Consider the following 16251-nt stretch of genomic DNA (forward strand, 5'->3'; position numbering starts at 1 on the left):
CGTTATTAAGGCAAAGCCAATTTTTTCCCATCCAGTGAGGGATGGCAGACGGGCAGGAGCAACACCGCTCAGCAGCAGCAAGAAGAACAAGTTACTTTCTTACCTGGTAATGTTCTTTCGATGGGATGTTCCGACGACGTATTCCACATCTATGACAGGTAAGCAGCACAGCTGTGGTGATTACCTGTCAGATGTGGAATACGTCAGAGGAAGAAATCCCCTCGTAGAGAGGGATCAAGCCGTACCAAGATCTGAGTGTCATCTACGTAGGACTAACACCGAAACCCAAAAGAGTGATTCAGTTTAACAAAGAGGCTGAATATAAACATTAAAGAGCAGCGAGGAAAGAGCAAAGGGGAAGAGCAGAGCACCACAGATGAGGGGCCTAGGATATGATATGATATCATATTTTATTTATATCGCGCTCGTACACAGATGTTTCAGAGCACAACCAGGCGAAGGGAGGGGAACAGGGGAGAAGCAGAAACAACGATCTTACTAGACCAAGTGACATTGAGAACGCGCAAGTGCATGGGGAAGGGAAAAAGGGGGAAAGTGCCTGAGGAAGGGGAAAAAGGGGGAAGTGCCGAGCATAGGAGAGACCAAAATAAATAGAAGTAAATAAATAAATAGGGTATTAGTGCAGCCTGTGAGAGGCAAAGGTGCTAGGTTAGTCAGAGTGTATCAGATAAGTGCAGAAGAAAATTGGGTGGGGAACTGTATGGGTACAGATACAGGCCCCAGTGCAGGGGGTGGCCTGGAAGCAGTGCTGGAGGATGGCAGGGTGAGCAGGTACCTGGGCCAGAAGGACAGAAGGTGGCCAGGTGCACAGTGCCGAGGGAGAGGGCAGATCAACAGGGGAGAAGCGGGGTAAAAGGCAGAAGCGAAGAGGAAGGTCTTGAGGAGCTTCCGGAACTGTAGATGGATCTCCTCAAATTTCAAGGTGGCAGGGAGGCAGTTCCAAAGGGAGGCCCCAACCGAAGACAGATCTACCTCCAGCTCGTTTCTTTGAAAAACGACTGACCCTGGGGGAGTGAGAGGTAGAGGAGCGAAGGGCTCGAGAGGGGAGGCATTTACGCAGGGATAGTTGAAGGTATTTTGTACCCAGGCTCCAGAAAGCCTTGTGGACAATGCAAAGGGTTTTAAATTTAATCCTTGCATCCACTGGGAGCCAAGGAAGGGATTTCAGAGCTAGAGAGATACAATCCCAGGGCTTGAGGCCAAGGACAAGTCTCGCAGTCCGGTTCTGGATTAGTTGTAAATGGCGGAGAGTGGAGGCAGGTAGATTTAGAAAGAGGCTGTTACAGTAGTCCAACCTAGAGATAATCAGAGATTGGGAGACAGTGAGCTTCTGAGGGAAGGTGTGGAAAGGAAGAGTAACTCTAAGGAGGTGCAGTAAGAAGTTTGACTTTTTAGAGACATCAGAGATGTGTGGGGAGAAGGAAAGTGTGAAGTCAAAGATGACCCAGAGGTTCTTAGCTTTGCAGGTAGGGGCAGGAGGAGGGCCAAGGGAGGCCGGCCAGAGAGTGAGTGGAAAGGATGGAGAGGGTGTACAAATGAGGAGGATCGCAGTCTGGTTTGCATTTAAACAGAGATTGTTGGTGGCAAACAAATTTTTAACGGCAATGAGACAGTCAGAGATGAGGAAAGGAGAGGAGGTGGCTGAAGGAAGCCTGAAAATGAGTTGGGCGTCATCAGCATAGCACTGGAAATTTGATTTGAGAAGAAGATGGAAATGCAGTATGCGAGAGTTGCCAGGTATTGGTTGAAAAGCCAGGGCCAGAGGTTAGACCCCTGGGGAACACCACAGGTAGAGAGGGAGATAGAAGATAGGAAGGACCCAAGTTGTACCTGGGAGGGTCGATCAGAGAAAAAAAAAAAGAGGTCAGCCAGGCCAGAGCCTGATCAGTGATACCCAGGTTGTTACGGAGACTATTGACCAGAGTGGTATGGATGACTGTGTCCAAAGCAGAGGAGAGATCAAGTAGGATGAGGACAGAGGGAATGTTAGAGTCAAGGTTGGAAAGCAGGTCTTCACGGATGTTAAGGAGAGCAGTTTCTGTGCTTCTGGTAGATCTGAAGCCAGATTGGTGGTCGTGGAGAGAGCCAACAGAGTCAGAATGAAGGTTAAGCTGAGAGATGGCAAGCTTTTCCAGGAGCTTACCCAAAAAGGGAGCTATGGAAATTGAGCAATAGTTAGCCGGGCAAGAAGGATCAGCTGTGGGTTTCTTGAGGAGAAGATGCACAAGGGAGTGCTTCAGAGGGGAGGGGAAAGACCCAGAGGCAAAGGGGAGGTTGCAGAAATCGACAAGGGCCGGAGCAAGGGTAGCGATGTGGTTCTTAATGGTTTTAGAGGAACAGGGATGGACCGGTTTTGATGAAGCTTTTATAGATCGGACTTGTCTAGCAACCTCATCGGGGGAGAAGAGAGGAAAGGAGGAGAAAGAGGGAGGGGGGTTAGATGAGGGTGGGTTAGCAAGCAGAGAATGAGAGGGGTGAGGAGTGGGAGAGGAGGAGAGAGTGGACAAAATGTCCTGGGTTTTTGAGACAAAGTGTGTGCAAGGGCATTGCAGAGAGCCTGAAAAGCGAGAGAAGGGGTGGATACTGCAGCAGGGTTGGCCAGTTCCTTGCAGATTTTAAAGAGTTCGGACGAGTTTTTAGATGCCATTGAGACACGGGCTTGAATGTGGACTCGCTTCTTGGTGCGTACAGAGAGTCGGTATTGCCTTTGGAGCAAGCGGCAGGCCAGTTTGTCAAAGGATGAGCAAGAAGCCCTCCATTTCCTCTCGGCCGCCCTACACTTTTGTTTAAGTGTAGCTAGGTCAGAGTCATACCAAGAATTGTCAAACGGATCCTCATGACAGGGGAAAGAGCATCAAGAGTGGCAGAGATAGAGGAGTAGAGCAGAGATAGTGTTGCGTCAGGGTGTGAGTCAGCCTGGGGTGGAGGAGGGGGTGAGAAGGTGGCAGCGAAAGCCTCGATTGACACACGCTTCATGGGCCTGATATCCGAGAAGGTGGGTGGCAATGTTGCGGTGGGCTTGGCTTGCGGGAGGAGATGGAAAGAGGAGAGGAGAGGAGAGGAGGCAGTGATCACTCCAGGAGAGAGGAGTGGTAAGGGGAGTAGATAGGGGGAGGCCGGAGGAGATCAGGACATCAAGTGTGTGTCCAGCAGAGGGAGTCGGGCTGGAGGGGAGGATAGAGAGGGAGAGTGAATCGCATGAGGTTGCGAAAGAGGGCAGATGAGGAACAGGGAGAATCAAGATGGATGTTGAGGTCACTGAGGAGGTGTTGAGAGGTAGAGGCCAGGGGGGCGGAGGAGAGGTCTGCCCACTCAGAGAGAAAAGAGGTGATTTGGCCAGGCAGTCGGTAGATAGTAGCAAAAGTAATAGTGACTAGGAGAGAGACAGAGCCTACAGTCAAGGCATTCGAAAAAGGAGTAAGTCCGAGTGGGGATGATAGAGGCAAGAATCCACTTAGGGAAGATCAAGGCTACACCCCCACCAGGCCGGGTGGATCTGGGGGCAGAGAGGATATTGTAGCCATCGGGGAGGAGAGTGTCAAAGCTTGTGACAGATCTGTCAGTGAACCATGTCTCGGTAAGACCAAGGACATCAAGGTCAAGTTCTTCTAGGAGGTGGCAGATGTCAGAGTAATGTTTGACAGCAGAGCGGGAGTTTAGGGAGGCAAGATGAAGAAGGTTGACAGCCTTAAAGACCTTCCGGGGAGGGGTACAAATCAGAGGTACACCCTGCGGAGGAGTGGAGGCAGAATGAGATGGGGAAGATGAAGGAGGAGAAACAGGCAAGGTAGCCAAGGGAGGGGAGTAGGGTACAGCTGGAGATGGGAGGAAGTTGATGAGGCGAGGGAACCGCCTATCAAAGAGAAGGAGATTGGCCGGAGGACCATTGCACCACGACAGTGCCATTTATGTAGTCATTAATGATGACTCTGGAGGAGTCAGAGGTTTCCATACAAACTTCCCAGTGGGTGCCACCATTAATGGGAGAGGAAGAGACAGGTCAGAGCACAGAGATCATATGAGGGTCCAGAGATCTGGCGAAGGAACGAAAAAGAGGATGTCAGGGAGGGTTTGTCTGGCAGAAGCGCTGGAATAGTTATCAGCAATGGGGAGACCTGGGTTGGAGGCCAAGATATCCTTTTTAAATTTCTTCTTACCAGACTTAGTGAGAAGGAAAAGATAGTAAAGCAGTTTGAGTAGATAGGAGAAACAGATAGCGCCATGGGCAGGTAGGGAGGGGGCAGTGGGAGAAATGAGCAAATGCAGAGGTATGGTATAGTCACTGGGCTAGTAGGTTACAAATGAGGGACAAGTGCAATGAAAAACTCGCCCAAATTTGACTATTCAAAGCACACCCAGATTTGACTATTCAAAGCACACCCAGATTTTGACATTCAGTGGTAAATGATAGGGAACCATAGGTAAATGTAATGAAGTAAGAGTAGAGGTGAGTGTTGAAGTGAGAGTGAAAAAAGAGCATGTCAGAGAGAAACAGTTTGAATAGGGAGAGGGATGAAAGGAGATAGAGAAAAAGACGGAGAGCTATTAGAAAGGAATGACAAGAAATTAATCCAGAACCTGGCCGGAGACACCCACCAAAGACAGTCTCTCTGTGAGGATGCCATGATCCACAGTGTCAAATGCTGCTGAGAGGTCCAGCAGGATCAGGGCTCCAATACCACCCTGATCCACGATCTGGGCCATATCATCAACGGCAGACACTGTAAGGAAGGCATGGTATCAACAGTAAGATAAACACAAGTGACCACAGTTCAAGGGTGTTATAATCCTAAATTGACAGATGGGAGCAAGCTACGACCATCCAATAATAAGGCAGTCCTAGTGGTGTCTTGTCAAAATAAAAGGGCCTATACCAATAAACCTATTGTCAAGCCTCACCTCTAAAAACAAATAGTATGGGAATCAATGTTAGGTAAATGAAAGAAGTGTTCAAGAAATGATATGTCAGGATATTCAGGCCATTGGCCACCCTTCCCCAGGTGTTCAGCACGGGATAAGGCGGTACACTCGAGCTAAGCACAGTTTCTGATTTCTCTAGCACGAGGGTGCAGTTCAAACACTAGCATCAGGGCCTTTTGTGCCCAAGTCTCTTTGCCTTCCAAAGTCTCTTCTTGCAGAGGGCCTGATGAAATGAACAAACAAGTTATTTTCCTCTCTCAATTTCATACATATTCAATGTTTCAGGTGATTCACTATTCACCTCGGATCCAACTCATCCAGGCTCAGATCCCCTTTAACACAAAATTCGTAGGATTTTCATGTGGTCCAATTTCTCTGGTGATTCACTATTCACCCCGGATGCCCCCTCAGCTGGGCTCATATCTGTTTAAACACAATGTTCAATCAGTCTCCCTCTGCTTGGCTCAGACTAATTTAATTAACTTTAACACAAACTTGCTTTATCCCAAAAGCTTTCAATTGATCTCCCTCGTTTGTGCTCAGACCAAACTTTCTCTACTTTGTCATCAACTTGCTTGGCAGTATCAACATGGAAGACTTTTCGATTGTGCACAGGATTGTGCTGGACACGTCACAGGACCACTTCGATGTACAGTTCTTTGCCACTCTTTCACCTTTTTCAATTCTCAGTTGGATACCTCACAGAGACCTTCGAATGAGTATGCACACAGTGTCGGACCACTCTGTCAAAGTATCGTATTTTGGTTTCAAAGTTCAATCAATCATCTGTTGTTCAATTTTACTTGCATTGGTTATTACATGCATTTCATACACTATTTGCTTCAGCGCTCACCACACAATGTTGGCGCTTGGAACCTTTGCTTCAGCACAGACTGGCCTGGTATCAGTCGCTCCAGCTCACCAGCTGTATTGATTTCATTGCCACTGCTTTGTTGTAGGGGTTAAAGACAGTACCACGGCAGCAAACAATTCTCCCCACCTTGATTATCGGCGGGGGAGGGCTATCGAGTACCTCAGAAACACAATGCAGGATTCTTTAGCCTGGTTTCCTGGTCTTACCGGGTCTAATCGAGGGTTTGAGAAAATAACAGTTACTCGTCGAAAAGGTCATGGGCACTTCCCATCTTGCGATAACCTTCTGTATTGCCGTCTTTCTCCTCGTATTAAACTGCCATCTAGGAACTGCAGCTTCCTCGTGTGATTTATCTTGCACAGAATGTGCTCTTGTGCTCCGCCTTTTATCCATGTGGGGAAGTGTAATGGAAGTTGGGTGTGTGTCATGGTCAGTAATTGCCTGACCCTGCCTGACCAGTGTACTGGGATTTGTCGGTTTTCTTTCATAGCGAGCTGTCCGTGAGAAAGTGTTTGTGTTGTAAAGGTAATCGGGTGGGGGGGGATTTGAGTTCCTAAGTATCTTACCTGGTAGGATGGGGTAAGGGTGTTACAGGGAAGGGGATACCGCATCTCACCATCCAGTGTCCCACTCCCAGACCTCTCACCGAGGTGAACCTCCCACACTGGTCCACCCATAGGAACTGGATGGAAAAGCGATGGACGTGTCCTGGCCACCTGGATGCCAGATCCCCGTGGAATAGTGGGTGAGACACCTTTAGGTTTCTCACAACACCAGGAACGAATATGTACCCCAGCCAGGCTGAAAGCGGTACTGGAATGGTTCAAGGAATCCAGAATCTTCAAGAAATAAAGGATTCATAGGAAAAGAAAGAAGAGAAATAGGACGCAAATTTGAAGCAATGGAAGGATCTAGATTTGGCTTTTTGAGAAGGGGAATAATCAGAGCATGTTTAAGTATAACAGGAATGTGAGCATTAGAGAAGGACAGATTAACAGCAGCAGATGCTAGAAGTGCAATAGCAGAGATGATAGTTTTAAGAATGCTGAGCAGAATCGGGTCTGCAAGGGAGACCGATTTCATGTTAAGAGCAGCTCGAATTACATCGGAGTCATGATAAAACAGAAAAGTAGACCAGGAATGGGAAGATTTCCTTGGTATAGTAACAGCTACCAGCAGATCCAACGAGTCCAGGTGGCTAGCAATCTTCTGCCTAATAATCGCAGTTTTGTTGTTGAAGAATGTGGAAAGAGAATCGCAGAGCCTTTGCTAAGGTATCACCTGAATAGTGGCGGGGGATGGAGGAGAGAGACTGAACCAACTTAAAAATGTCCTTAGGGGAGTTGACTGCAACTTCCACGTGAGAAGCAAAATGAGAAAATGTAGCTTGTTCAACTGCATGTTTATATAAAGCAGTGGCTTTGCAGAGCTCAAGGCGTGCTATGGGGCAATAGGATTTGCGCCACTTCCGCTCTGCTTGCCTCCAAGCCAGGCAGAGACTACCAAGCTTGGCAGAGAACCAGGGCTTATTTGTATGAGGAACAGTGTTTTAGGCTTCTTTATTTCATAGTAGTTTTCTGTTTCTTAGTGACTCATCTGTTAAATGCATTGGTGTTGATTTACTTATTTTGGATTCAGTTCCTGGGGTTGGACCAGTCCGGGAGGATCACCAGGGTGAGGGGTCTTTGGGGAGTGGGAGTGTGATGCTGGATGGTGAGACACGGTATCCCCTTCCCTATAATACCTTTATCCCATCCTGCCAAGTAGGATATTTTGGTAATCTACCCCCGGACTCCCTTTTACAACACAAACACTTTCTCACAGACAGCTCACTATGAGAGAAACAGACTAACACCCGAGCAGTATACCCGACGTGTCCCAATACAATGGTCAGGTGAGGTCAAGCAATTACTGACCATCGCACTCACCAGACTTCCATTAAGCTTCCCCACACGGATAAAAGGCGGAGCACGAGAGCACACTCTGAGCGAGGCATCCTCGAGCTAGAGAAGCCAAAGTGTGCCAAGCTTGCGTGTGCCGCCTTGTCCCGTGTTGAAAACTTGGAGAATGGAAGCCAACAGCTTGAATATCCCGACAAATCATTTCTTCAACACTTACTTTTGCATAACATGGTTTTCCAGACTATTTGAATTTAGAAGGATCGGCAATAGGTTTGTCTATATATAGGCCCTTTCATTTTGACAGACCAGACTAGGACTGCGTTATTTGATGGTCGTAGCTTGCTCCTGTTGGAAGATTTAGGATTATTTATTTTGGAATTTATATAGTGCACCTAACCTGAAGGCATCTAGGCACTTTTCTTACATGTGGATTCAAACATTACATGTTGCAGTTATTTTCATAGTAGCATATTTACATAGCTGGGATTGCAGAAGGTAATGCAGTTAATTACATAGCCATGGCATTTCCAAATAAAGGCAATAGGTAATTCAATTATTTACATATTTGCGTGTGTGCGGATCAGGATCCGGGGCTAGCTGGTTGTGGGGTCTGAGTTAGTCACACGATCCCCTTGTGGACAGTAGAGGTTTCAGTTTACGGAAGGTCCAGAGGGAGCCTATTTCCCAGAGTTCGGCTGGTAGGGTGTTCCAATGTTTGGAGGCAACTGTAGAGAAAATACTGCCTCCTGCTTTCTGGAGTTTAGATCTCTGTGAGGTTAGCAAGTTCATGTGAGCAGAACACATGGGGCGGTTAGATTGAGATCTGGCGACTTTGTCTGCGAGGTAGGTCGGAGCAGATTTGTGGAGACATTTATGTGTCAGGATCAGGGTTTTGAACACGAGGAGTTCATGAACCGGCAACCAGTGAGCATTTTGTCGTGTCTTGGATATGTGCACATGTTGAGGAATATGGAGTGCTGCTCTTAAGGGGGTATTTTGTATTACCTGAAGTATTTTGATGTTTTGGTTCTTAGTGCCAGCATAGAGGGCATTGCAGTAGTCCAATCTGGTCAGAATGTGGGCTCTGGCCAGACTAATACAGCTGTCAGGAGACCGGAAGGGTCTGGAAGCATCAATACGTTTAGAGGTATAGGCTGCCACCGGTGCGGTGGCATTCATTTGTTTGGATAGTGAAAAGTCCAGGTAGAAACCAAGGGTTTTTACTTCTTTGGACACTTATCAGGTTGAAGGTTTTGAAGGCATCGTTATTAAGATGAAATTGTGACCCTATGAGGAGAAGTTCTGTCTTTTCGTCATTTAGACATAGCCCATGGTGGGACATTCAGGCTTGGATGGTTAGAAATATAGCGTTAAGAGTGGCAGAGTCTACGTCATGGGAGCCTGTGATGGGGATGAGGATTTGGGCGTCATCTGCATAGTTAGTGTATGTGACACCCATGTCATCTAGTTGATCAAAAAGTGGCTTTGTAAAAATGTTGCAGAGCATTGGTGAAACACAGGAACCCTGTGGTACACCACATGTGACCGGGGTTGGTTGTGCTTCCGAGCTAGAGGAAAAAACTCTCATTGTTCTGTCAGGCAGGAAAGATTGTATCCATTGAGTGTCGTTAGGGCAGGAGTGGGTCGCCGAGGCTAGATGTTTGCATAGGACTTTATGGTTGACAAGATCAAACGCTGCCGAGAGGTTGAGTAGCAGCAGTACTGCTAACTTTCCTTTGTCTTTTAGATCATCCATCTGGAATTTTAAGTCCAGAAGGGCTGTTTCCGTCCTGTGTCTTGGGCGAAATCCTGATTGTCCAAGGAGGTAATTGAATTCCAAGTAATTTTGTATCTTTAGGTATGCTCTTATGTCTAGGATTTTAAGTAAGAATGGCACGATAGTTGGAATATTAGGGTCGAGTGAGGTTTGTTTTTGTAATGGGAGTACCCAAGCATTCTTGAGATTGGTTACGACAGAATTGTTTTCAAAGGAAGCATTAATTAGGCGCATTATGAAAAGGGTGAGTTCATGGGCGCAATCTTTAATAACCGCTGCGGGCAAGGGTCGCCTTGGCACCTAGACAGTTTGAGGCTAGTGAGGATTTGTAGGACTTCTGCATTAGAGACAGATAATTCAAATTGGGGCGCTCTGTTGTCCAACAAGGTTGGGGCATATGGGGTGGTTCGGAGTGTTGGATAGTCATTTTTTTTAAATAGATTTCGGATTGAAGTAGCGCTATTTTGTCAGAGTCTGCATTCTGAATGTTGGAGCACCAGTTAGCGCCCTTGTTGAAGACTTCTGCAGGTGGTACTGGAGACTCTAGTTCTCTCAGAATGGCAAAGAGCTCTTTGGTTCCTGATTTTGCATTTGTTATTCTCTCGTTATGTGAAGTACTAGTCTGGAAGATCGCTTGTTTGTATTGGTTAGCTGCTTCAGAAAATGTTACTTTGTTTGGTTCACTAGGGAATTCTTTCCAGATAGTCTCAGCTTTTCGCTTGGAGCATTCGAAGGGGTTTCAGAGTGGGCGTGAACCATGAGTTAAGGTGTGCTGCAGTTTGGCTTTGCGCAAGGAGAGCGGAGCTAGTTTGTCAATAGCTGCAAGTACTATTTCATTGTATAGTTCTACCATACTAGTAGGATCTTTGATTCCTAGATGTTTGGGTGCCCAGATGGGTTGTAATAGTGGTAATAAGTTGTTGGCCATTATGTTCCGTTTGTTTCTAGATGGGGCGGCAGGGACCACCAGTGGGGACAAGGCTAGGATTCCTAATGATATTGAATTTTAGGAGGTGATGGTCTGACAATGGACAGTGGGTATTTGAGGTTATGACAGAGTTGCAATTAAGGTCTGCTAGCCAGTCGAGAATGCAGCCTTTGGTGTGTGTGGGGTTCAGGATCTGATGCAAGAAGCCCAATGCTGAGATAGTGTTGGCAAGGGATGGTGCATTTTTGTCCAACGGGTCATTCAGGCCAAGATTGATGTTGCCTAGGATAAGAGTTTGGGAACTAAGCTTGGAACTGGAGGAGAGGAGTTGGACTACATAATTCTCGAAAGACAGTATAGGGCCGGGGCGGGGGCGGGCTGTAGATCAGGTCATATTCAGTGTGGCGGTAAGCGATAGGGTCAGTTTCACTGACAGTAGTTCCCCCGAGGAGATCGAGGTATTTGGTATTTATCTAATGTTAAGAGTGTTTTTTGCTATGATGGCTACACCCCCCACCTTCACCCGTAGGTCTATCCGTCCTGAATACCATATAGTTGTCCGGGATGGCTAGGGCGAGTGCAGGGCCAGCAGCCACATGGAGCCATGATTCTGTGATTGCTATAAAGACATGATTGAGTGAGGTGATGGTGCCAGCAATGTCTAGGGTGTGAGCCAGTAGAGATCTGGCGTTGATAAGGGTGCCCTGAATCTCTTGACTGGGCTTGTTGGTACTGTTACGAGTATGGGCAGCTGAAGTTGGACTGTGTACCACTGGGTAGATGTCAGGTAGGTTGGGGTTTGCAGTCACGTAGGTGTCGCTGGAAGTTAGATGGGTTCATCTTAGTGTTAGAGGAGTGGCATTTTCTCGTAGTGGCATGGGAGTTGGCTGTTCTGTATGTGAGGTGAGCATTCCTTCTCTGATTGGCGAGGGTGGTAGTGGGGATGAAGATGTCCCTGTTGTGTCTGGTTTTAGAGGCTAATCTTTGGTTTCCAATAGTTTGCAGGGGCGGCTGGAGCCCGGGAGCGTTGGCAAGGCTGCAGTTCTCCTCGTTTAGGGAGTAGGTCAAGGTCTTACTTGTCTTTGGTGATTTAGATGAGGACTGTACCCTTGTGGGAGGAATCAAGTCGCTGGGATGGATCTGGAATAAAGTAGGTGTCGGGGCAGGTTAGGGATTGGGTAGGTCTGTCAAAAGTATGTGCAGTTGATAGCCCGATATTAGGGTGTTTGGGTAGGCTGGCCATCTTACTCCATCGGTCTTAATCCGGTAGTGAATATGTCTACAAGCCCTACAGTGAGTCAGCAAAGTGGCTATGTTGCAGCCAGTAGGTTGTGAGTGCAGGGCAAGATTAGCATTAGGCATGCATATGTTAAGCAATTAGCGCAATGCAGGCAATTACAACTATCAGTGCACGTAATTAAACATTTGGCAGGGCATGATCAACATTCAGCACAAGTGTGTTATGCAGTTATTACCAGGCAAATTGGTACACGTATTTTCAGAAGTTACCACAACACAGATAGGGCACAGAACGTTTTGCAGAAGGCAGTCTGAGATGCCCGGTAATAGTACATTGCAAGCATAGGTCTCTTTGCGATCTCGTGGGACTTCGAGGCTGAGCAGCAAACTGGGTGCAAATGGGTACATGTTCATACATGTTCATAAAATTATCAGGCGACTCGTAATGACCAGATGAGTGGTGGCATGAGCTCAAGTTATCAATGACGTTCAATATTAGTTGGAGAGGCCGTGTGAGGTAGACCCTGAGCATTCTTATAGTACGACTGTTAAGTGGACAATGGCGGTGCACATATTTCCAGTTGTTAAAATTAGCACGTGGGCACAGAGCCCCAGGATATAGGTTGTTCTGATGGGAGCCTGGCGACTGGGTGGATAGTCTTACTGAGATTGCGCTATAAGATATTCTGCAAAGTGAAGCAGTTAAAGGCGGCGTAGGCTACAGGCCCGGGTCAGAGGAGCCGTATGTGCCGCTTGAGGACTACAGTGAGGAGTTCGTAGTATTTCGTGCAAATGTGATAATTAATGGGGTGGTACACTGTAGAGGTGCCCACCTGAGGTAGATCCAGGTGACTTACTGCCACAATGCAGCAGATATGCCGTCAGATGGTTCCTCCCGGCTCCGACAGGAACCTTTGTGGATGGACCTTCGTTGGGGGCTGGATTTACATGGCGGCCATCTTAGATAGGCATTTTTCAAACTAAATTGAAGTTCAATAAGCACTCTTGAACTGTGATCACTTGTGCCCGTCTTACTGTTTGAAACAATGCCTTCCTTACAATACCCTAAAAATCCCTCTTTAGAACTCTTTGAACACTTGGCATTTACCTAGGCTGCAATTTTGTTGTCACGGTTTTCCTGCATTTGGGTTTAAAAGAAGCACACGTTTTGCCTGCACTATTTGGTTTGTTACTCATCTTTGTGTAGGATACTCAGATGATGAATCATACAGTAAAATACCTTATTTTCCTGCCGTCTTGACACTCTTTCAGTAGAACTTAGTTTCTTTTAGGTTTCTTCTTTTGTACAAGGAACTGCGAATGCCAGTCCCAGCACACATTTTTTGTAGCATGAAATAAAAAAATTCAAAAAAATAAAAAGGAGAACAGCATATTGAACACTCCGCCATGGAAGAATATTTCTGTTAAATGGTATAGAGATTCCATTTGTACCTTCCTTGGTATATTAAATAGTTATCAGTATTATTAATGCTCAAATACCAATTGCTTACCTTGTATTTTTAAGAGCTGGAATTGCTTTTGCAGATAGGATATTTCTAAAATAATGCAAAGTAACAATTTGCATCTCATTTTATTAAAAAAAACTCCCCCTTGGGTACTATTCAAACAGGGTGATTTCTGTTTGTCATAAGCAACTTTTTCTTTTACTTGATCCACACCTGGCACAGCTCCTGCAGCTCTCCTCTGAACACAGTTGGGTGGCTGCATCGTGTGTGATAATTTCAATGTTAATAGGGGTATTTATGTATTCATGCAATGTTTGTCGGATACTTGTATATTTATTTATTTATGCAATGTTTGTCTGATACAGGTATCAGACACACATTGCATAAATAAATAATCTGGGTCCATGTATCCGACAAACATTGCATAAATAAATAAACCGGGTCGTGGCTGAGGACTGTAATTTCCTTCTATGACCCCTTGCACAGGGTCACCAGAGGCAGTTACAGTTTTGCTCGCGGGCGCTTTTATTTCCTTCCCAGAGCTGACTCTAGCCTGATCCAGAGATCCGGCTACACATCTGGTGCCAGATCTCAGATCTGGCGAGAGCCAGCCTAATCGCCAGCGCTGTGCCTTAAGCAAGAAGAAATATAATGATGTAATTTGCATAGACATTGGTCACAGGGATTCCCGTAGTACCACAGGAGGTTCCTGTAGTTGAAGTTTACTTTAATACAAACCCTTGACCATAATATGCGCCCAACCGACATGGGAGACATTGAGCACTTTCAAATATACGTACTTTGTCCAGCTTGTATCATGCCCCACTGAGCTTCCCTGCCCCATTTCTCATTCACTCTTCCTCTAGACCTTTACAAAATGTAGGTTTGTGCTTTTCTGCTGTAGTTTAATGAGAGGGGTTTGGGATGCGATGGGCATTGGGTTCTGGTCACAAATATAAACTTAATTTTCTGTTTAAGGAGAGGGATAACCACAGTTGTGTCTGGAAGAGGAAACAATGTATGGCAGTGATCCACAACAATCTTCACACAGGCCGATTATGTATGCATTGGCCTTGTTACACATGTCAACATAGGCTCAACAGGATATTGAAAATGTCAGGACAGTATACCCCCTTAATGCCATCACTGTTACTGCAAAATGGTATACAAGATTAACCAAAATGTAGGTGCACTTACCTTTTGATCGATGAATGCACGTATGTTGGTTATCACTTAGAAAGAATCCAGCTTTACATCTGCATTCATAGCTTCCCATTGTGTCAACACATATATGTTGACATCCTCCATTATTAAAAAGACATTCGTCCACATCTGTAAGGATGAAAGAGGCAGGCTGTCATTGGTCATCATTCATTTGCCCTACACATTACAAACCAAGAGTCACTCTTGCACAGTCGAGCTCTACTTTATCAGCAGTTTACAACTTTGGACCCATATTCCGGCCCAAGACCACCCAATTGCAATGTTATAGGGGGCTGAAAGAATATGAAAAAGAAACAAATCACTTTGGTGAGATGAAGCTGCCTGGGACCAAGATACCATCCTCATGGCCCACGGGGCAATTTAAAGAGTGCTCACATGCCTATGCCAAGGTAAATGGCAGTTACCTAGTTGAGGCTGCACTTAGTCGCAACTTTAGTTGTAAAGATGGCAGGCTTTGCTTGGGAGTGGTCCTATAAACCCCCCACCTTCTAGACCCATTATATAACAATAGTAACAACTAAAGTAAAATACACGGATCAAGTGGTGAGAACTCTACAGATGTGAGGTTAAGACTTGGAGCTTCTGCAGTGGAATCAGGGTGCATCTTTTTTCATGCATCTAGACAGCAAGATACCTGCAGCACACCCTTGTGACAAGGAGCTCTACATCAGAGTAGAATTCAGTTGGCGTTGGGAATTGAGCACTGGCGCCTAGACTTTATCAGTACCATGTCAGAGCACTCTGCCCAAGCCAGCAAGCCCAGTGCTAACATTTGGTTTCTACAAGTAGCAATTTTAAAAACAAGTCTGCAGGAAGCAAACATTACTCAGGAAACCACTCTGAAAATACACTTCTTAATTTGCCCACCAAATATGAGGAATTTCCTTCCCAATCCAAGTATTGAAGGTCCTTGGAGTGTTTTCTCAAGCCAGATCTAGAACAGATTAAACAGAAGGTTCTTCAAAGTCACCAGGTGAGTTAGTTCATAGAAGCCAGCCATACCCATCACTTTTGTTCAGGGGCAAGGGGGCGAAGTGGGGGTAGGATCAGTCGTAAAAGAAGCACAAAAACACAGTTTAAAGAATGAAATTATGGCAACTAAACTATGATGTATCCAGGGAATGTGTCCCCTCTCAAGGGAGATCGACCCCTTTGGGAAAAGGGCAGTGATCCTGCTAAGCTTAACACCCCCAAATGGGACAGGGCAAGTGGGATCCCATTGGGGGTGCCCCGCCCCCCACTGGAGGACAGGCCATCCTTTCAGAGGGATATGCGTTATTCTCCCTTTTCCCAGGAAGCTGTTTTAGTAGCTATATGGGGGATTGCACCAGACAACCATGGGACACTTTATAAAAGGAGGTAGCTGATAAGCTTTCTGACCCTTTACCAGCCAGGAGAGGGAGGGCCGGAAAGAGGAATGAAAGCCTCCAGAGCGGAGATGTAGAGGACAGCCCATCCCAAACAGTCATCATAGTGTGTGGCGGAGTGAAAACGCCTTCAGAACTCTACTACCTGGAACTAGGCCTGGAGTTGGTGAAGCTCAGCCCTGCCGACAAGAAAAGACCACAGGAAACATGATTGATTGGCACTGGCTAGAGCAGATGCCGAAGTCTCGTCACCAGCAGATTGGAAGCACTGATGCAGTGAAGAGAAGCTGGAACCGTCCTGCTGCCTTTCCAGTGGAAAGGCCACCGTAGAAATCAAGGTGTGCAGTGCGTTCAGGGAACTGGCAAGAATGCAGACAGGCCCAGTCATTCCCCAAGCTGGGGTGAGAATCTAAAGAGCCCAAGAAGGGCTTAGACAACAGATAGTCCGAAACGGCTTTAGAGTCCATATGCCCCAAGCCAGGGTGAGAAGAGAAGCAAAAGAGCCCAAGGAGGGCTGAGAAACTACATACCCCA

At 46.4% G+C, this 16251-nt stretch overlaps 1 protein-coding gene across 10 annotated transcripts in view; it reads right to left on the minus strand.

Annotated features, from left to right (window-relative positions):
* The window catches only part of SCUBE2 (signal peptide, CUB domain and EGF like domain containing 2), a 1402698-nt gene that overhangs the window by 1180135 nt on the left and 206312 nt on the right, over positions 1-16251 (minus strand). For all 10 annotated transcript variants that reach the window (XM_069623684.1, XM_069623682.1, XM_069623685.1 and 7 more), the window contains exon 4: positions 14324-14458. In XM_069623684.1, the coding sequence (XP_069479785.1) occupies positions 14324-14458 (135 nt within the window). The remainder of the gene's footprint in view (positions 1-14323; positions 14459-16251) is intronic.

The sequence above is a fragment of the Ambystoma mexicanum genome, chromosome 11 (genome assembly GCF_040938575.1).
Source record: "Ambystoma mexicanum isolate Mex_15411 chromosome 11, UKY_AmexF1_1, whole genome shotgun sequence".
Lineage (NCBI taxonomy): Eukaryota > Metazoa > Chordata > Amphibia > Caudata > Ambystomatidae > Ambystoma > Ambystoma mexicanum.